This window comes from Podarcis melisellensis, assembly GCF_964234715.1.
Source record: "Podarcis melisellensis genome assembly, chromosome: 2".
Lineage (NCBI taxonomy): Eukaryota > Metazoa > Chordata > Lepidosauria > Squamata > Lacertidae > Podarcis > Podarcis melisellensis.
Window position 1 is genome coordinate 48,710,611 of NC_138529.1, and position 22,770 is coordinate 48,733,380.

Here is a 22,770-nt window from a genome sequence, read left to right on the forward strand (position 1 = left end):
GCTGAATTATCTTTCCTCCCTCCACAAGATGTTATGGAGGTTCTCCTGATCCCCCAAGCCAATTTGAGGGGGGCATGCATGCATGGGGGGGAGGATGGGGGGGAAGCCCCACTGCACTACTGGAATTCCTTACACGCACATCTGCTAGTGGAACTAGTTAGCTGAATTCAGCCTCAACAGTTTCCTTTAATAATAATAATAACACCTTGCACTCATAAGTTTACCATTTCAGAGATTCCTTTCTACTTTCTGCCTCTTCAAGGAGGTTTTCAAATCTTCTCCACTGCCCCAAATGTAAGAACTTTGAAGGTGAAATACAGAATCTTAGATTCAATTGGTTTCAATTTTAAAGCACTGTAAGCTATTGTGGGACAAACACATTCCAACTGCTTTTAGGAGCATTCACAAAGGGAATGGCTTGAAACATTTTAGAAAGTGCCTGTAGAAGACATGTCACTTTAGCCAGGCAACTCGATTTGCTGTGGGGCTCTTTTGTTTGAGAGACTGGAATTCTAAGTAATTTAAAGGAACACTTCCATAGTGCTTTTTGAGAAAACTAGATAGAGCCACCCACCTATAGAAGCAAAGACTTTTCTCTTAATTTGAAGGGCAGCAATGAGTCCTCTTTTACTGGGCCATGTTTATATTAGTCCTGTCTTTTACTTGTATTTGGGTTTCTTTGGGTTTCTTACTTGGTTGTTTTTAATTGCTTTTGTTGTAAGTTGCTTTGGGAGAGACAAGGGACTAATAAATATAATATAATGGAATGGAATACATAAATAAATAAATATGCAGAGAAAGATCATGAAGGCGGTACAATTTGTACCACTTGAAGTGTGATTATAACATAGATTTCTTCTGAACAGCAAAACATATTTTTCAGAGTGGGGATGTGGAGAATGGGATGCTCAGTCTAAATCTTATGTCGTGTTTATAACCTTTTGAAAATAAGAAATAAATGGGAACGTGGCCTATGCTGAAATGAAGCCTTTTTGGACATGCCAGTTTCTTCGTGTGATGATTTTTCCATCCTCTCAGATAATGAATAATTCCATCCCTGACACCCCCTTGTTGCTTCACTGCATTGTACATTCATCTAAATACTTCACTAAAACTAATCTTTGCTGATCTTTTCAAAGTCTCAACATAAGATTTATTGGAATATGTCAGGACTCAGCATGTGCTGGAATAAATGTGACCTTTAAACTAATATTTGGGTTTCTTCCCATCATGGCAGCAATCCTAGTTTTGATATTTTTCACCTTTTCCTTTAGTCATAAAGCATTTTCCACCAGGCATGGGAATCAAACTCAGATTGCAAGACCCTCAACTGGCAGTTGAAAAGCTCAGTTTGGAAATGGAAGGAATAAATAATCTCCTAAATGAGTACTGTGTTAGGGATCCATGTGTGACATAGAGATCTCACCGTTTTGTTGCATAATAGGAAGAAAAAGCCATTAACAAAGCACTGTGAGATACTGCAGCTATTACTTGAATTTGATTTTCATGGGCAAAGAAAAGTCTAAAGGAAAGGACAGGTGATGCACACTTATTTATTTATACGTGCAGCTCTGCTTCCCCACATTTAGGGGTCCTCAGAACAGCAGAGTTCATTTCGTTCTCAGGCACTACTAGCATCACACAGTTGGGTGTTAAACTCTTGTGACATTTGACAAATGCCCCACAGTGGACCCGTTTATTTCTTAATGCTGCCTACCTAATACACCAGGCATAGGCAAACTCCGGCCCTCCAGATGTTTGTGACTACAATTCCCATCATCCCTAGCTAACAGGACCAGTGGTCAGGGATGATGGGAACTGTAGTCCCAAACATCTGGAGGGCTGGAGTTTGCCCATGCCTGTAATAAACTAGTGTTTCAAATGCAAAGTCATCTTTTGTTTATAGCTAAGAAAAAAGAACCAATGAATTATTAGTATGATCAGCCATCTTGAAAAACAGTAAATCATTGGGGTCTTCTGTTCCTATCAGGGGAGCTATTAGCTGATTCATTTGATCTTTGATGTGATTAAATTCCAACATTCAAAGATTTACATGAGCAATTTAAACTTTATTATCTCTGTGGCTGCCTTACTGTTCCATCTTCTAATGGTTTAGAATTGCACATTAATCCCTTGTTCTGTAGATATCTCGGGAGGGTCTTTCCCATGCAATAGCACTTAGCTTTGTGAGATAATAACTGTATGTAATCATAAAATCTTCATAGCCATCAATAGAACAGTCTGCCATAATGTTAAACAAGAGTTTCCAATGGCTTGAGCCAATTTAATCATATACTCCTGATTATTTTTTACTATCAAGGGGCAGTTCAAACACCAAAATCAAAGGCTTTTCTTGTGTTTGATCATTTATTTAAGCCATCAGATGTGCATACTCAAATTATCAACCCAGCCAGACAAAAAAGAAGAAGAGAGAAACTTCTCAAAATTTAGAAGTATTTAAAAACATTATGCAAGACCTTACCATGATTAATTGCTGCAGTTTTAAGCAAATTCTCATTTAATTCCAATAAGAAACCTGAAGTAGTAACCTGTGGATCAGCTGGAAATATGGCAGAAGCTACTGGGACTCTTAAAGTCAGTCTGACCACTATCTGTATTAATGCAATATTTTTCATCCTCCTTTTATATTAGGCTATAAGCTCCTCGATGGCAGGCCCTCCTCTATTTGTTTTTTTACTGTTGTACTTATGAATAATCATAATATTTATATAAAGAAAAAAATGATCAGTGAGTCAGCTGCCTCAGTTTAACTTATTTTCTTTTAAAACAGAGTTGAACGACATGCTAAACCAAACAATGGCTTAGTCTAGCTCAGCAGCAAAACAGCAGGGGAGGAGCAAAGTGCCTGTGATCTTTTCAGGAGACAGAATGTTTGCTCATAAGGACTAAGTCCTTAGCACTACATGCCAGCAAGCAGTACATCTCTTAGCCTAAACTACCAAACAGGGTCATCACTAAGACAGAACAGGATCAATACAGGTAGCCCATTTTAAGTTCTTTGGAGGGAAAGTGGGACAAAAACATGACTGGAAAAGAAAGAAGAGCAGGAATCCCAGTGGTCAGGAGCAGTGTTTCTGATATTCTGATAGGACCAGTGTTGCCTAGATATTCACTCTCAGTACTGTACAATCATTGCACATATATTAATCCACATTAGGTATCTAACTTCACTTAAACTTTATATGGATACTAATTACCAAGAGCAATCACTGCCTAAGTATACAGAGGTGACATACAGTCATACCTTGGATCCCAAATGCCTTGGTACTCAGATGTTTTGGCTTCCAAACGCCACAAACCCAGAAGTGAGGGTTCCTGTTTGTGAATGTTCTTTGGAACCCAAATGTTTGATGGAGCTTCTGCGGCTTCTGATTGCCTGCAGGAGCTTCCTGCAGCCAATCAGAAGCCGTGCTTTGGCTTCTGAACGTTTTGGAAGTCAAATGGATTTCCAGAACGGATTCTGTTCACCTTCCAAGGTACGACTGCATATGTCATAGGCCAGGGAGGTGGGAAGAGCCAAGTGCAAAACAGTGGCTCAGAGAGCACAGTCGCTCTTCTAAAAATCATACAGCAACCTGCCAGCAGGACCCAATTTACCTTCTACTCACCTGTACTCCAGAATACATTGAAATACTGGGAAGAACTGAATGTTGTGATGCTGCAAACATTCCACCGGCAAAAGCATTTCTGCTTGCTTGCTGGTACAATCTCCCCTCTGCTCTTCTCATGTGCAGTTCTGGGGGTTCTCTCTTCAGAGTGGGTTTGGGGGAGGCGGAAAGCCCCAGTGCAAGTCCTTACATGGGCTTCTGTTAGTGGGACAAGTTAGTTGAATCTGGCCCATTTTGTTCTTGTGTATAGGACATCCCTTGGGGATGTAGAATATCAGCACGACCTTGTCTAAATGCCATCTTCTCATAGCAGAAGGGCAAGCTACAGCCAATACTTCCTGCCTTTGAAAGGAAACCGCGCCTGTGCATTAAATGTGAAAAGAGCAGAAAGATAGAATGAACCAAAGTCTTGCTAAATTCCCATGATGTTCTTTAGATGAAAGCTATAGTAAACATCAGTACAATACAATTTCTTCAAAAGCAGGCAGAGTATTTGCCTGGCAAAACAGCATGCTCAGAGGGGCTTGTATGGTGAAGCCTGATATGTTGTGCACCGTGCACACTGCATTTAACAGGTGTGCTCTCTGACAGTGTGACAGCGTCTCTGATGGTGTGACATTGCTGCACACCAGGCTGCCTTCAGTTCACTGCATCTTTTTTTCTATGAGGTAAAAGTTTTCCAAGGTTCAGTAGTCAATGCTTTTAGAATAAATACCCCTTAGGTACTTCACACAACATTTACTGTCACCAAAGCTTTCTCGGTGTAGTTGATGATTAAACACAGCAGCAAAGAGCTGGCATGTACATGAGAACAATTTCCTAGACAAAATTAGCTTCCATGCAGGCAAAAGTGCATCAGACAGCAACTAACGAGTACTTTCACTGAACTGCAGAAGACCCTCTAGAGAGATAAAAAATATATATAACAAAGCTATGTCTCTGAAGCCTCTAGAATTCTAATGCAGAAATGAAGTGAGGTTTTCTCTCTCTTTCTCTCTCTCCTTCGATGTCTGCTCTGGGATACTTGAGTCATGTTGTATTTTTCTCTAGAACTGCATGTAAGATAACAATTAGGGAGACCAACAAACAATTAGGCAGACCTGATGAGTGGCGGACCTTGGGATCTCAAATTTCAGTAGCGCCCTGGATGACTCTGAAAGTTCCTCCAATCAGCGAACTTCCTTTGAGCCCAGATATAATATGTTCTGCCACAACATAACACGCCATTGACTTCACAAGTGATATAAACTATATGCTAGCTCCTTACAATACTACCATAACATACACTGACTATTGTCATCAGATCAAGGCCTGCTCCATACTCCCTCTTTGTGATGAGCAAAATAATTCTCAAACATTTGGGAATGGCTCCCGAGTGAACTCAGAAAAAGTACCACAAAGGAATGTGAAAGAGGTTGCAAAATTCATTTTGCATGGCCTTAGGTAGTTAAAAGGAAAATTATGGCCATGAGATATATTTTTCAGTGGTTGCTGTACTACAGCTCCCATCATCCCTGACCATGTTGGTTGGGTCTGATGGGACTTGTAGTCCAAAACATCTGGAAGGCACCAAGTTCAGGAAACCTGGTTTAAACCATGTTGATTATGCACATGTCTCACATCAGGGCTGGGAAACCTGTGGCTCTGCAGGTGTAGGACTCCTACTGCCATCAGTTCCAACCAGCATGGCCAATGGTAATCACCAAGGTGGCTACACTTTCCCCTGCCTTATATAAATATACCTTATGCTTCCCTCGCTCCATATTTTATTGTGTTTTTAACCAACATGGTATTGAAGTACAACTGTGAATTCCTCTTAATTTCAGACCTCCCCCGCCCAATCCATCATTTCATTGGCAACTTTCATGCTGAGAAAGTTAACAGCCTCTAATTTGGATATTTTCATGAAAATTTATTCAGAGAATTGGAGGGAGAGAATGTGTGTGTTACTGAACAGACTGTTCCAGATATGCATCTTTATGAATCAGTTTGTCACAGCTGTATCTTTGAGCCAATGAGAGCCATCTGCACTGCTCACTTCCATCCTCTGTTGTAAATCACTTCGCCTAATTAGTTCCAATTAAGTGCTTCAGGCAATTTCTTGATCTCAGTCATTTTCTTCATTTAATTGTAGTAACACATTGTACTATCCTTAGGATCAGCACTTTTCACAGTATTTTAATCCAGTAGCTAAAGGGGTTAATTGGCCTGCAGGGTATACAGAAGGACATGATAGGAACCTCTGCCCTCCTGTCAGTTTCAAGTAATTGATAATAATAAATTGTTCTTCATACAAAAAATATTTCTACAGATACAGATGCATTAAGATGTGGGGAATATGGCTTTAGTTTTCTCACTGTAACACTGGCACTTCTGCCTCATTTTCCAGTGTTCCCTTCACATTGCAGCGCTTGTGTTATGGAATTATGGATTTTTGACAGGTATACTGACATGTCACACTAAATTTTATTGACATCAGTGGGAATGCTGTGACACGACAATCAATACTGGACAACATCATCGCTCTCCTACCCTTTCCACACATAGAATCATAGAAGTTTAGAGTTGGAAGAGTCCCTCAGGTTAGATTATCTAGTCCCACCCCTTGCAGTGTAGGAATATGCAGCTGTCCCATATGGAGATTAAACTTGCAACCTTGGCGTTATCAGCACCACACTATAACCAACTGAGCTATCCAGGCTGCTTCTGTTTCCCCTTTGATTCCTGTATAAAAACAACAGAAAACCCCACTTGGTTTTCTGAGTTAAGGTGGCAGCATCCCCCCTCCCCTGGAATCAAATAACAAGGAAATGAACACTTAAAATGCACCACATTCCATCGGTTTTATTAAAGTGGCTTTTGCACTACAGTGGTACCTCAGGTTATAGATGCTTCTGGTTACAGACGCTTCAGGTTACAGATGCTTCAGGTTACAGACTCTGCTAACCCAGAAATAGTACCTCAGGTCAAGAACTTTGCTTCAGGATGAGGAACAGAAATCGTGCGGCAGCAGCAAAATGCCCCATTAGCTAAAGTGGTGCCTCAGGTTAAGAACAGTTTCAGTTTAAGAATTGACCTCCAGAATGAATTAAGTTCTTAACTTGAGATACCACTGTATGTGAAACTGTAAATATAATGTTGAAATCACAGTTAGGGTAACATCAGAGAAATGGAATGAAGTGCTGCGTGAACACAGCCAATGACATGCAGGTCCAGGGACGTATTCTCTAATGATTCTCATCAGCACAAGAAATTCTGTTTGTACAACAAGACTTCCATCCCATGCCCTCCATACCATCCACTCTCAAACCTGCTGCAGATGGTTGAGGGAAAATCTAGAGCAGATCTAGGGGTCCACAAGCAAAGGGGGGGGGAGAATATTCCATTGTGCAAGCAGAAATCCTTGCACTGATGGAACTTTCATCTCAGTGGATTCTACCCACTAACATAAGACATACATACAAATTGCACCCATGTTGTAAGGACTTCATCCTCACACATTCATGAAACCATCACTATTGAATGCTACAAGAACAACCAATTTATTACTCTTCTTATTCTGTAAAAATGACCATGTTCACTGATTTTATTGAAGCTAATGACTTGAGAGTAAAACAGAAACAAAACCCAATGCACATAAGCTAGATTTACCCAAACAGGCTATTCTTAAAGAGCACAAATTTGAGATGTGTATATACAGAACAAGCAGGGCGAGTCAAGCTAATAATCTAATAATAAATACTCCCTCATTGCAGGGGTAAGATAAAACACACATTCTGTGCAAGAGCTTCTATCTGTGTCAGAGGAACCACATTCTAGATCAATTTGTATTGGTGAAAATATGGTGTAACTTCATTGACATTAGACCACCTCACTGCTATCTCTGACAGTTTGGCGAATGTTAAGTGCACACTACCAACAAAAAAAACCTTCGTCTGGAATTCATTTACAGACTACCGCAGCATTAGATGATAATCGCTACATTTTAGGTACAACATCCTCACCAATGTATCTATCTTAATAGTTAAAATTAGTCTAGGTGAAGCCTTTTCTTGTAAAGAACTCACAGTAAAACAGGCTTGATCATAATTAGGCCTGGCAGGAGCAGACTGTCAATTACAGAACAAATGCAAGAAGAGCCAAGTGACATATATCTGCCTGCAGCTGTTACAGATGCTGCAGGATGACATTAAACTGGAAACTGCACCACTTGATTAATGCCTTGAGGCAATGCTCAGGTAATTATTGAAGTAAACAGGGTCAGCACTACAATGGCTGCTTTGGCACAGATTGCTGTACTCTTGTATTTTTGAGAGGGCTAAAGATTTTTGATCACACACTAAAAGAATGGAAAAAGTAAGAAAACAAGTACAGTAGTAGGAAAAGGCCCAAGAGACTGGCCAAACACAAAAACAGAATTGGCTCTCAGTTGAAAAGGGCGAGTCAAAATTGCCATAAAGAACCCACTGCATTTTATCCCCTGGAGATGTGAAACTCTTATACAGTGGTACCTCAGGTTACATACGCTTCAGGTTACATACACTTCAGGTTACAGACTCCGCTAACCCAGAAATAGTACCTCAGTTTAAGAACTTTGCTTCAGGATGAGAACAGGAATCGTGCTCCGGCAGCGCAGCAGCAGCAGGAGGCCCCATTAGCTAAAGTGGTGCTTCAGGTTAAGAACAGTTTCAGGTTAAGAACAGACCTCTGGAACGAATTAAGTACGTAACCAGAGGTACCACTGTATACAAAGAAATAAAGAATATGTCTGTTTTATATGTATGTGACTTAAACACAGTGGTGCCTCGCAAGACGAAATTAATCCGTTCCGTGAGGCTCTTCGTATAGCGGTTTTTTCGTCTTGCGAAGCAAGCCCATTGACAGCTTAGCGGATTAGCGCTACAGCTGTCAAGCGGCTTCCAGCGATCAGCTGTTAAGCGGCTTATCAGCGGAACAGCTGATAAGCGGCTTAGCGGCTTAAAAAAAGGAAGAAAAAAGCGAAAAAACCCGCGGGGGGATGCAAGATTTTTTTCGTCTTGTGAAGCAACCCCATAGGGGAATTCGTTTTACGAAGCGCCTCCAAAACGGAAAACCCTTTCGTCTAGCGGGTTTTTCGTCTTGCGAGGCATTCGTCTTGCGGGGCACCACTGCATCTTCTTTTTTTCATTTGATCAGGAAATGTAATGCGTATACAAGTGAATAAAGAGGGCGACATGATAGATGAACAGAGAACTTAAAAATGAATTATGCCTGATGCTGAATAAGAGAGAGTGACCTGGAGAGGAGCAGAGAAAAGTTTGCTCTGCATACTCTCGGATGTACAATATGATAGGTCAAACAGCCAACCATGCCAGTCACAACCAACAGCACAGAATGCAAGGAGTCACAGGTTGGAGCAAAGGAAGAAAACTTATTCCAACTCAATTTGCCTATTACAAACAATGGATCTTAAGAGTCAAAAGCACAGGTCTTTTGCATCTACCATTAAAACCAGATTGTCATAAAACTGGAGATGCCAGGAATTGAACCTGGAACCATCTTCATGTAAAACAGGCACATTTGCACTAAGCAACAGGCGCTCCACACCAAGTTAGAGGAGTCTTAGGGGAAAGTGGTCTTTGTTACACCATGTTCTCTGTATCATTCCCTTTTTCATTACTACAGTCTTTCATCATGTTATTTTTCTACATTTACAGCACAAATTATGGGTACTATTCTGTCCACCAGTGCATGGAGATATTGAAGGAAATATTTAAAGTCATACCGAAAAGCAGATTTGCTCTGTAGCTTTATTGGAAAGAGATCCATTAAACACCTGCACATGTGCATGCTAAACATACATCACTGTAGAAATACACCATTCATTCAAGCAAACAACCTGCTGGTTATTTGTTTTGATTTTAGTCATTTTGTTATTGAGCTGCTGCTCAATGTCTTGTCTGCATGATCAATTTGTTGACATATACTTGGATTTATTGCAGGTGAGAACATTCTTGGAGCATATCCTCTAAAGCTTAACATAGCATTCAAGCTCACTTTAGAATTCCATATACAGTAATTTACAAAGGCAGTTCAGTTGACCCAAAGCCCTTACACATATAAATGCTGCTTTTCTGGTACATATGGCAGTACCATTCAAAGAGCTATGACAATTATACTGTTTATAGCTCTGAAAATGGCGCTGCCATCTGCACCATGATTCACCAGGAAGGCAGAGTTCAACAGGTGGACAGTCGTTTGGTCTGCCGATCTAGCATGCTAAGTTTGTAGCTATCACCCCGGGAACTGGACTGAAAACAAAACAAGCACAACATGGATTGGACAGAAAACCTTCTAGCTTCCAACTCTGTGAGAAAGTTCATTTTCCAAATTTGTATTATTAGCAGCTGGAGAAAATTCTATTTTGTTGGTCACATGGGATATCCCAGTAGTCAATAATTTCTCATACACCACCTTTTGCCACCATTTAGCCAGTTAGAAGCTTCTCAGAGGTAGAACAAGTTCTTCTTCTCTTTTCAGATGCATCACAACAGAAGAGGAAAGGAATATTTGCTTGTATGATGTCCTGTTTGCAGGTATATCTTCTTTGCTGCAGTGCAGTGTAAAACACTCAATTTTCATGACAATGTTTGGCCAGCATACACATTGGACAATGATTCACAAAAGCATTCCTGTGCTTCTCCACTTCAGTATCTCCTCAAGATGCCCCTCTTTGCTCTGGCTTTTGACACCTGAGATGTATATTTTTAGCACCCATTTTGTCTTTGAGATTGTAAATTTTGTTAACATTGTGTTTTAATTGTTGTACCCTACCCTGGCACTTTAGGGTGAAGGATGGTAGTAAAACAAACAAAGAAAGAATCATTTGCTTTCATTCTTTGTGTTACATTGTATGCTGTGCCATGTGGATGCTTGTTAACAGGCAAGGAGGCATTGTTGGGCCTTGAATCCACAAGCATTGCCATGTATAACCAATGTCACTGCTGGTAACAACATCCTAGTTATTCTTTGTACTGGTGTACCGCCAAATGTCCCAGAACAAGGGCTTCTTTCCTTGGCTATGTGAATTCCAGATGAAATGCATCCGTATATAAGAAGATGCTAGCAACAAGAAAACTTTCTTTCCTAAAATAGTCACAGTGGTTGAGTTGGGCTAGCTATGTGTGCTTCAAGCTGAAAAAATGCCATTTAAATCTTGAAGTAAGCAAAGCTGGATTCTGCATAGCATATATATGCTGCAAAAGTGATACATACTTTGCATGCATTTTATTTAGAACAATTTATTTGTTCCATGAAGAAGAACAGAGAGCAATGCATGGCACACCAAAGCCTGGCTCTTAGGAATGGAAATTCTATTAAGTCTCCCTCCCTGATTCTTCTGAGATTTAAATCAGACACTTTCAGCAGTCCAGCCATATTACGCAGTAAGTTACCTCTTATGCCCCCCCTTTTTAAAAAAGCTGTGGCCTCAGGATGCTGAGTTCTGTGCTCACTTACCTAATTTTGCACTTTTCAATGCTAAAGCAGAATGATTCATGGAATATACACAGCCTTGGCCTTAATGGACACACCAGAAAATGCACGAAAGAGGAGAGAACAGAAAAATGCTCTTTTGACACATTATAGCTGCCCACAACCATTACTGAAATAAATGTGCAGAATTTCAGCTTGTTTCAGGCCATTCATCAGTGACACAATTTCCCCCTTTGGATCTGGGCTTGATTTGAGCCGAGGGAGATAATTAAAAATAAGTAAATGCCTCTAAATACCACTGAGGAGCCAATGTGAGGCTGTCCTAATGGCACAAACTGGGATGAGGGAAAAGGTGGGACATAAATGCAATAAATAAATAAAAACCCACAGTCCAGCTGCTCAGGGTGGAGAATGGAGAGGGTAGCCAGCTACCCTCAGAGTTCAATGGATCCCAGACCAACTCAGAGTTCAATGGATCCCAGACCAACTCAGAGTTCAATGGATCCCAGACCAGCTCAGCACCGCCCCCTCCTCTCCCTCTGCTGGTGAAGAGCCTGGCAGCATGTCTCCTGCCTGCCCCTTTTGGAGGCGGAAGATGGTGATCAGTACCAGAGTGATGCTTGCAGAGGAAGGGACACCACTCAATCCAGCACCGTGACCCCTCCACCACCCAAAGTGTGGCATAAGGGGATCTTGGATTGCTCTGTAAATAGCGGAATAGTGAATTCATTTGCTACAGGAAATTCTGGGGTAGAGCCACATGATCCTCATCTTGGAAGCCCTCCCAATAACCTAGGAAAGTTACTGAGATAACATTAAAAATTGTTTCCTGTGGACACCCTGCCACCTGTTTGCACTAAAGTGCATGCTGCAATATTATTTTCATATGGCCTTATAAAATGAACCTCAAGTACCCTCATATTTTATTTTCCCTTCAGACCAGTTTGATGGAGATTTTGAACATACACAAAATAATAATAATAAATATCCAAGAAGATCAAACTAAATGATGTGTTTTGTTTATAAATAAATAACATTAGTTCCTTGCAGACTTTGATTTATCTTATCTGCAGTGAGTGGGCTTGATGAACTTTAATGAATTGCTCAGCAGAATCATATTCAAACTAGTCCTCAGAGTCATTTTTGCAACCTGTACCTGCAAAATAACCTAACATTTTGCAGACCACAACTTCCCGCTTTCCAGCCTGTCAGAGTTAATCATTTCATCACAATTGGTACCTCAGTACAGTTAATTCCCTTCTAAGATGAATCACTCATTTCTAATATTGCCTTAGCAACATGAACGTATTTTTACGTTGGAGTCTAATCAAAGCTGTGACTGAAGACTTGACAAATATGGTCTGTCCTTGGCACTGGCAAATTGCAGACTATGTTCTTGGTTGAACTCTTAGCATCCCACTAAGATGTTTCAACAGGAAAATAACAAGTAGATGAGCACAACACGTCTGGCAGGGTTATGGCAGCTACAAGGTCACAGAGTTTCAACTGAAAGAAAGAAATGCCTTCTGAAATTGGAGATAGTTTTAGTTGTTATAAACGGAACATCTTTTGACTGCTGTTCACCATCTGTTAATGCTATGTCAATGCAAAGCCCTGGGCTTAAATTCATTGTTGTTGGCATACCTAAAATGGAAATTTCACACACCTTATCTTACAGCTTTGTAGCATAATAACTCATTGGTGGCTACCTGCTAAATAAATATTCACTAATATCATAGGCAGCCAATGCCATGCCCTCCCCCCCCCCCAACAGCCCTAGCCAGGATGGCCAGTGGTTAAATATCACGTTGGGTACCTCTGGGATTTTGCTGCTTTTAACTGGCGTTCAAATCATGAGTTCAAGCCATCATCAGATAGCTTCAACATCATCATCAGATTGTTTTTGGTTTCAGGAAGAAACCATAAAGAAGACACTTGCTCACCGCCCACTTAGCTCTGCATGGATCTTTCACACAAAAAATGCATGAATTTTGCATTTTCCCGTAATTTATTTTAACATGCACTGCTCAATGGGTGTCAGGTAGCATAAATTTTTGTAGCTTATCTTTAAAGCCTCTGAAAACAGTAACATTTAAACTACAAAATGAGACATGCAGATACAGTATAGTGGCAGCTTGGGATGAAAAGAAATAATAGTGCATTTCCCTGCTTGCTTAGAGATATCTTTCCCTCTTGAGTCATTTTGGACAGTTTACTCCAGCCTGAGAAAATGTTGCTTTAAAAACACCCAAGGTATTATGTGGACAAAGCTGACCCCATAATAGGAAATCTTGTATTGAGAATGTCTGTTAAGTGCTTTCCATCTTCCTCCTTAATGAGTTCGTCTTTTTTCAGTAAACTTTTTATTTAAGTGCTCTTTGTCACACAGCATGGGCTGTTAAGATTTTCTTAAACATCAGGATCAAATAAAAATAGCTTTCATCTACAAGGAACTGGGTTGATGTTTGCCAATGAACATTTTTGCCCATGTACATGACCCTTAGTCATTTTACCAGACTTAGATTCTGTACTCACTTGCATTATCTTGAGCTCAGAATTCCTGGACCTTCTTGTAGCCTTTTGTTATGCTTCAGTCCTTGTTTGTAAAGTCAAGACTAAGAAAGTGGGTGGGAGCTAATCAGGAGGTAAGTGCAAATGGGTTCAGGGAACTCATTGAAGCCTTGTCTAGGAGAAATATGCAAAACTGAGGACAATATCAGAGTGGTCCCATGATTTACTTCCTTCCAAAATATTTTTTTCAGTACCCTTCTTGAAATACTGAGGTTTAGGATTCTTAACAAAAAAGGGGGTGTTCATAATATAAGCAGACAAGCATTGGGGGGGCATGTATTCCATACTCTGCATTTTAGATTTCAGAATGAAGAATACAGTACTGTATTTTTTCTAAATATAAGGCAGGTACTACTTCTGGCAGCAACATTTAAATAATATTTTGTGAGTCTTAACTACCAGATCCATTCCCTAGGACATGGGTTGACAAGCAAGATACTGTATTAAGAGAAGGATGACATTCTGTGGTGTCCTAACCATTTGTTCTGCTTTGTGATAAAATTCTTTTTAAATCTTCTTTTGCACATCTATAGATCACCATGCACAACAATATTTGATCCCTATCACTGTACTTGGCAACAATAATAGCCACCTCAGAACACTCAGTATAAAATGTGCCACCTGTCCTTTGGGCTACAAGAGAATGGCACACTTCATAATCAACTGCAAATTCCTTGCACTGAGCCTCCCTTTCTATTAACTTTCTTAACACCCCCACTGTTTAGGGACCAGCATTCTTAAGAAAAGTGCCAGGTGAGGCAGCCACCACCACCTTTATTTCCCCATTCTAGCATTTCTCCAGAATGCCTCAGGACCCAGGCCCATGCCTGCCACTGAAGCCCCATCTCCCAATCCCTTGCCCCCTAATAAAATTGCTGGGGACCAACAGGGGGGCTTGGAGTGGTCACTGTAGTGCTCCTTGTTTAGGGCTTCTTAGTCCTGTAACTATTGAACAAGGGGAAGTTCTAGGACATCCATTAAAATGAATAAACACACACATACACACACAGACACACATGAACACAGAAACATGTAATAAAATAAAAGACTTACAGAATATGTTCAGGGTTAGACAGGAACTGGTCTATTGCAGAACAGCAGGAGGAACTTGGAGATAGTGGAACAGCCACTTTTAGTGCAGGAGGGAGGGAAGGACAGACACAGTGGGACAAGGGAAGAAAGGGAAGAAAAACACAAATTATCACCGTTACCCATCAATTAAATTCCTAATTAAACATGCCTAAGCAATGTGAAAGATTTAAGTACTGCAGGCACCATGCCAATGCATCTACCTTAGAACAGAAACATTAATAATGTTATTTAATACAATGTGCCATCTGGTTCATTACTGTTAACACCTTACGTCATTCAAATAATGCTTGTATATTTTGTCTTCTGTAGGAGCTCATGTCTGACTATCATCACCAAACTCCATATCTGATCCCTAATTTGGATTTGCTTTTGGGTGGTATGGTAAGGTTATTTAAGAGATATAATAATGCTCCAGTGTAATTGTTCACATTACCTAAGTTCAACAGTGAATGAAATCCACACCACGCAGTTGCTTCTGGATACCTGGAACCCACCTTTAAGATAATTGAAGGATATTTTTCAAATAGGATTCACATGTTTAGTCGATCTAGCTCAGTATGGTCTACACCAGTAGTGTAGTTCTCCAGATGCTGGCCTCTAACTGCCTGCATCCCTGACCGTGCTGCCTGGGGCTGATGGAAACTGGAATCCAAGAAGATTTTGAAGGCCACACATTCATCCCCCAAAATCTATACAAATTGCTGTACCCCCTTCAGGGTTTCAGAAGAAAGTCTTTTCCATCCTTACTTCGAGATTCCAGCGATTGAACCTGGGACCTTTTGCATACAAACATGTGCTCCACCACTGAGCTACAGCCTCAATTCTCTTTTGTGTACAGGGAAAGTGTTCACATGTACAGAGACTTTCATTGGGGTGAACCAAAGCTGTTTGCTTCCTCCCCCCCTTATTTTAGTGATTGCACATGCATTCCATGCTAGCTCATTACAAAGAATAGGAGAGGGACACGGTGTGTGCCCTTCATATCCCCACCCAGTCCTTTCCTTTCACTTGATCAAGTTACGCTAGCTCTAAGTAAATAAATACGAAATCAAAAATCACTTCCAATTTAAGACATGATAAGGACTCAGTCAAAAATACACTGGTAAAGCCAAAAGGAAATTCTTTTGAATTCTCATCATGTCTGGCATTTCTGCTGTTAATGGTGTTTCATTTTTTAAGCTGGTTTAATATTATTTTTGGTTTTAAATTTTATGAGGTCAGCATGCGGAGGTGAGGAAAACTGACCGACTGAGCTGCTTCAGCAAACCCCTGTGTCAAACAAATAAGCTCTAAATATAAATACTAATCTGTGATATTTTTGATAATGTTTTCAGATTAAGGAAAGCCAGCGGGCGATTTCTGAAGCAACAGAGCAGAGATACACATTATTCTGTGGTGTGCAAACTGCAGCAGACAAGAAAAGCGTTGAACTCATTTTGACAACAGACACCACATGATGACAAGTTACAATAAACTGCCTAATATGCAGCACAGAGAAGCGAAATGCCCCCATAAATGGCATTCTATCTCCCACAATTATGGAGTCTGATGGCATAGAGATTAGACTCCGTCCCTCATTTGAAGTTAGAGGCAACTGTATTAATGTAGGAGGATAAAAGAGAAACAGAGGATGAGGTCAGAAACTTACTCATCTTGTACAGAGTCCTGTCTGCAACAGAAGACCATAAAAGATATTTAAGGCAAGGGAGATATTTGAGGAGCTACAAAGCAGATATGGGTATATTGCTCACACAATGTGTGGGCTGCTTTCTTGTTTAAAAAATACAAGATAAATCCCATAATTGCTTCTGTAGAAGTTGAGCCTTTTAAATGAGGGAAAGATGTAGCAAGAACTACCAGGATGTCCCCTTTTCACTTCTGTTTTCTCTCTTAATTCTTTCTCTGGGTGACACTCCCCTATATAAGAAGTCACTTAAATGTAGTGGTATTTAGTTGTAATAAAGTGTTGCATAGGACAGAGGTTTCACAACACTGCAAAAAATGCACCTCTGTTTTCATGTACTTGGAGGAGTGTTTTAGGCAACTCACATTTTGTCTAAAGGGAGATCCAAACTTACCTATTGGAATAAAGATGGACAGATTTTACACCTGCACGGTTCACTCTACAGAAACTAACTGCTTTAACTATGCCAACCCAAGACGATGAAGCTGCCTAAAATTATCAACAGAGGTATGCAATTCAATAAGTTTCCTGCTTCACCCAAGAGACATACATAGAAGAAGAAAGAAATATAATTCCCCCCAGAAATGTTCTGCAGTCAAATATCTGGGCATATGGATAATGCAAAATCTGAGTAACTTATCAAAATATAACCACAGGAAATGATTACATAAAGTTAGAAATGAACTTAAATCATTGGGCACAACTAAATATATCGTGGTTGGAGAAGATGGTCATTTAAAAATGATATTAGCAAAAGAGGGTAGAAAGTTTTACAATCACTTTGCTGGAAAATTGAGGCTTTTCATCACGTAGTGGTGCAATAAAGTGCAAGGCAAACCCCATAGATTGGGAAAATTATAAAATCAATGTTCACAATTTAATGAAGTAACTAGTATTAGTGGGGGTTGCTATTTGGGAGTGGGTTGGTATTTTTTCTTGTTGTTATTTTATATTGCTGTTATATTTATTTAAAAACAGACCACAAATACATATATTAAAAATAGCACTTCATCAAGAATCTGCCCAAATTTCTTTTCAGAAAACTCTGCGGAAGGAATCAAAAGACACTTGGTAACACTGTGTTTGTAAGCAGCTTTCATAACAGCTTGAGAGATGAGAATGAAAATGGATGAGCCCTTTATGTGAAATTACGCAACCGTCTCATTGTAAAAGCAGCTGCTGAAAGCAATTGCTGAAAGCATTTGCCAGCTTTTTGATTGGGGGGGGGGTATGTACATTGTCAAGAGCTCTGTTACGTCAGAAAAGGCTCAGAAGTAGAAAAGGTCGTAGACTGAATAAAGGCATAGTCCACCAGATATTTAAAAATAGACTTTGAATGAAGCAAAACAGTTTGTGTTCTGTAGGACGGGAAAAGCAAGTTCCTGAAAATAGTTTCTTCAGGTAACCTAGTCCTATGAGATGCTGCATTGTGATAGTGCTCCATAGTATTGAATAGTAAGTTTCTTTCTGGGGTGGGGGTGGGGAGAACCTTTAAATATTCAGAGACATTAAGGAAGAAAACAGAGAATCAGTGTGAATCTTCTTGAACTGACTTTCCAGACAACACCAATCCCTTCAGCTCCCAATTTGTTTAACAGGATGAACTACCACATTAAATCAGGAAGACGAACCACCAAGATGCTCCCCCCAAAAACATGCACTGGGCAGTGACAGAATTTGTTCTACAGGCCAGCCACAGCTCTGCAACTAGGATGCCATTTCTGACCTTTGGGATCCTGAAAAGGAAACATTTAACACCACTTCGCTCCAATTTTTTTCTGCAGCTGTGGAATAACTAATGAGTCATTTTGTGTTCCCTCATCAGAAAATTATCTTGTAGCAAAGCCTAACTGAACACAGAGTCTTTGTTGCTTTCTGATTACTGTTCCTTATTGATGTTAACAATTCCAGCAAGAAAACAAAAGTTCTCAAAGTGTTGTTCTCTCTGACACCCCGCCAGCACTAAATCATACAGCAACACTAAAACTATCTCTCTCATTCTAGTCTTTCTCCCTCCCTCCCTGCCCACAGTTTCTATTCTCTGTTGGAGACTTAGAGGCTTGCACCAAGAATGTCAAGAGCTACCATGGACTGCTCCTGTCAGGGATTGGTAGGCAAAATGAATACACTGTACTAATCAGACCGGATATAAATAGCAAATAAGGAAACTCTTCACTTGATCAACCTTTGGCTTGCTGCACTTCTCAAGGCAAACTGCTGACCTGAAAGAATCTGGGCTGGAGAATATACCTTCCCATTCTGGATTGAGTAATTGCTTCCCATTGCCCAAGCTTGGATTTATCCTGAGGTTGCTGGATACAGATTTCTATTGTGTGTTCCTCAATAAATAACTAAAAACTACATTTACAATATAGCTGGTTGCCTGGGGCACTAGGACTAATAAAAACTGTATGCCTCTTTTGTCTTCTGCTGCCATCTATTTTTTTGTTGTTGTCACCTGTCTCGAGAGACAATGGTGTGCACCTCCAGGGCTGAAGTCAAGCTGCTGGAGAATCACAGTGCTTGCTGTGGCTGTGGAGACCGGAAACTCATAACTGATGCCTCCCACCAAAGTGACCTCCCTGGGGCTCACACCTGGGCAGTGCATATGGAGGTCCTTGGCTGCCTAGATAACAAGACCTGCCCCCCGCCGTCTCGGCCTCACTTGCTACTGTGGTCCAAGGGAAAGCAGACACAGAGAATCAGTTTCAGGAGCAAATGACATTTGGCACCAGCTTAGCTGCAGGACTTGCTGGAAGATGCAGCACAAGATGCAGTCCAACCGTCTTCTGGACTCCACTCTGGATTTGTGTAGGGTTTATGCCTTAACCATCTACTACAAGCTGAGATACTCATTCAATTGAATGATGACATTTTAAAAAATAGCATCACCAGTGACTGCTACTATGAAATGGCCAGGTTAGTACTATGCAAATCTTCCTCTGCATAGAAATCCACGCCATTATTCCATGGCCTTTTGGCTATCACTTTTTGTGGGGAGGAGGGTCTTATCAGGGGGGTTCAGGCCAGAGAGGAGACAGTTTCTTGATCAGCTGACAGGTAGAAATCAGACAGTCTTCTGGTGCAGAGGAAACTTGGTGGCCTCCATTCGTGACAGAATGGCCAGATTTAAGAAAGGCAGCAGATTTGGGAGCTGTGAATCAGTCAGCGATCCTGGGTTGGCCCTCTAATGTTGTATGACTTCCTAGACCAGGAGTATTAAGGGCTGTGGCATGCATATGTCAGTTGGAATTACCTTTAGTTCCTCCTCTGACCATCAGGCCCTGGGTTGCGCCCAGAACTCCAGTCCAACTCACAAGGTTCTCAAGTTTAATCATGGTGGCACCTGATAATGCTGGGAAGAGCAGCTATTATACGCTTGACCTGCCTTCCTTATTCAAGAGCGACTGCCATGGAAAATCCAAGGGTATTTGAAAAGTCAAACATTACCTATCATGCTATGATAATGGTTCAATATTTGCAACCCCAACGGATTTTCCAGGTGGCATGACATCTGATGTAACTGCTACACAAATAATACTTTCCTTTATCTAATTAAGCGGCTTGAACATAAGGTGAGGTTGGTTGGTGCATCTCTTCATTACACAGGAGAACAGTAGGAACAGAGGGAAAGTCTGAACAGGTTTCTAACATTCAACATGAACAAATATTGATCTTGCATGTTAGATAGACAGAAAGGCTATCCCTTTGATGTCCGAAGCCAACCAAATTGGACAAGCAGTAGAAAGAAGCTCTGAGCACCTAAGATCAAGGTCCCCACTTTGTCTGAAACAGTGTATGAAGCTCTTCACCTAACAGTGATCAATCTGTCTTTCATTCTCATTCTCCAGATTCTCATGGTACTAAACTAACATTGTGCAAATTTTGTGCTAAGACCTCTGAGATACGAAGACGTGAATGCCATGAATAATGGAAAACAAATATAACTGTTACTCAAATGAAAGGCCATGTGGGGGGAAGCAAGGATGGATTTTATACCAAGCAGTGGCTATGCTGGTGGCTAAAAAGCATTCAGATGCAATCAGATTAGAAATCCTGAAAACACAGATAAAGTTTTAATTTATCAGCAAAGACTTCTTGCTAATTAAAAAATTCGATTCAAGGTAGCAGACATTGAATAAGGGGTTATTACCATTATTGCCAGTCCAGGAGAATGCAAATGTGATACCTGATAAGGAGGCAATGTTTCTGCTGACAGAAGTGCTTCATGCTTCATCTCATACCATCATAGCTATTCTTACACTTCAGTGATTGGAAGAACATTCTGTTACGCTCTTAAAGAAAATTCATGAAGACTAAGACTATAAAAAGCTTATCAGTCATGATAGCTACATAATACATCCAGAATCAGAGCCAGGTACACCAGTGAGAGAGGGCTTTTGCTCCTATGACTTGCTTGTGGGATTTCTAGAGTTATCCAGATGGCCACAGTGAGATGATGATGGACTAGATAGGCCTTTGGCCTGAGGCAGCAGGGCTTCCTTAGGAAAGGAAAAAGAAAATGACAGAAGAATCACAACCCACCCTGAAGGATTTTTGTGAACTGGGAAAGCAAAATAGAGATGACTAGTAACTGTCAAATATGGATGCAGGCAAGCCACTGGGAGCAAGCATAGCTGCCTGCATCTCATCTGTGAGAGAAGCATTAATGGAACACCTGGGAAATTGTTGCCAATGGGCTTCAGCGACCCATAAGGACATTATATTCCTATTATATGCCAATGCTCCCAAACTGCACAATGCAAAAATTAATTCATTATGCAAGCTGGTTGGGCAAAGCATATTGAAATAGGAAACAGTCATGCATATGAAACAGCACAGATATTTAATTTGCTGAAACAATATTTAATTTAAGTTACTTAGCATGCATACTCAAGTCAGAAATACAATGTCACAGGACTGACAATTACACTGAAACCAAATTGTGGACATCCGGTGCAACCTTAAGCAGCAAGGTCATTGTTTTTCATTATCCTTCAAAACAATGACTCTGTTTTGGAAGACCTAAAGAGATATGCTATGGCTGTGATACATTGCGAGAGAAGGAAGACATAGATCCACCTTTATTCCTCACACTAGCCCTTGGTGTGGCATATCCAGAGTCCTGTTACGGTAGGTAGGGTGGCAACTGGGAAACAGTGGCCTGCAAGCGCTCCAGTTGGAGAACAGCCTTTACCAAAGGTGTCATGGGCTTTGAAGACACTCGAACTCAGGACGCAAGGGGGAAATGTGCTAAGAGGAAGGCACGCTTGGCAAATCCACGCCATGATCAACTCCCGCCCGGAAACCAATGTCCCCACTGTGGAAGGATGTGTGGGTCCAGAATTGGCCTCCACAGTCACTTATGGACTCATTATTAAAACCGTGTCTATGGAAGACAATCTTACTCGGCTACGAGTGATCGCCAAAGAAGAAGAAGGTAGGGTGGCACAGGGGAAATATGACCAGGATCTCTCTATACATGGTGGTAGTGGATTTCAAAGGTACAGGGCAGAGTTTGCAGCTGTACCTTGGCAATCCAATTTATACTTGCTATTTTCCCAACTAAAACAACAGTGGCATCTGTCAAAATTGTAGAGGCAGGTTATTAATTGAGTTGCACACTTTTTTCTTCTTCTCTCAGTTTTTAAAAACAATATATTACTAATAAGCAACCCATGACAAATATGAAAACAAAATATTAAGCACCAAACATTAAATTGTCAAGCTATGGTGGGGTGAGGGTCTTGAATTGTTGGCATCTGAATTTCAGCACTTCAGCATCCAGCTGGAGAACCACAAGAACAGCCTTACTCTAAAGATATGTATCTTTTCTGTTTCCAAGCAAACTCTGCCTCCAGTTTGGTCAGCTCTATATAAAAGAGCCCAAAATACACCTGGGAGAAATTGTCATGCCAAAGGCAGTTCCTAAAATGCAGATTGGTTCACAGTCTCTGATACTGACTTGACTCTTAAGTTCAGCTCATACCTGCACTACTGCTTGCTAAATCTACCAAGGGAAGATCCACAGCACACATTTAAAGTTACATGACTTCTCCCAAAGAATCATGGCAGCTGTAGTTTCCTCATAACAGAGCTATAATACCCAGCACTCTTAGCAAACTAAGTTCCAGGATTCTTTGCTTGTGTGAATAATTATGTTACGGATCTGTGCTAAGCCTTGGCTTCTGGTTTGTTGTGGTTTGCCCCAAAGACCATTCCAGCATTCTCTTTCTTAGGCTTCCAGGCTATACCTGGCTCAGACACCGACAGCTCTTTCATGCTGCTTATATCCCAGCATGGCAATAACAATTTAAAATA

General features: G+C 40.7%; 1 protein-coding gene across 6 annotated transcripts in view; it reads right to left on the reverse strand.

Annotated features, from left to right (window-relative positions):
- Positions 1-22,770, reverse strand: part of HTR4 (5-hydroxytryptamine receptor 4) — a 166,578-nt gene that overhangs the window by 13,932 nt on the left and 129,876 nt on the right. Inside the window, exons 7-8 of one of the 6 annotated variants that reach the window (XM_081899190.1) lie at positions 14,727-14,802; positions 12,211-12,608 (exon numbers count right to left, since the gene is read on the reverse strand). The exons of 4 other annotated variants lie outside the window; for them this stretch is intronic. In XM_081899190.1, the coding sequence (XP_081755316.1) occupies positions 14,742-14,802 (61 nt within the window). In that variant the 3' untranslated portion in view covers positions 12,211-12,608; positions 14,727-14,741. Of the gene's footprint in view, positions 1-12,210; positions 12,609-14,726; positions 14,803-22,770 lie in introns of those variants that run through there. One more of the 6 variants, XM_081899189.1, reaches the window with a different exon arrangement.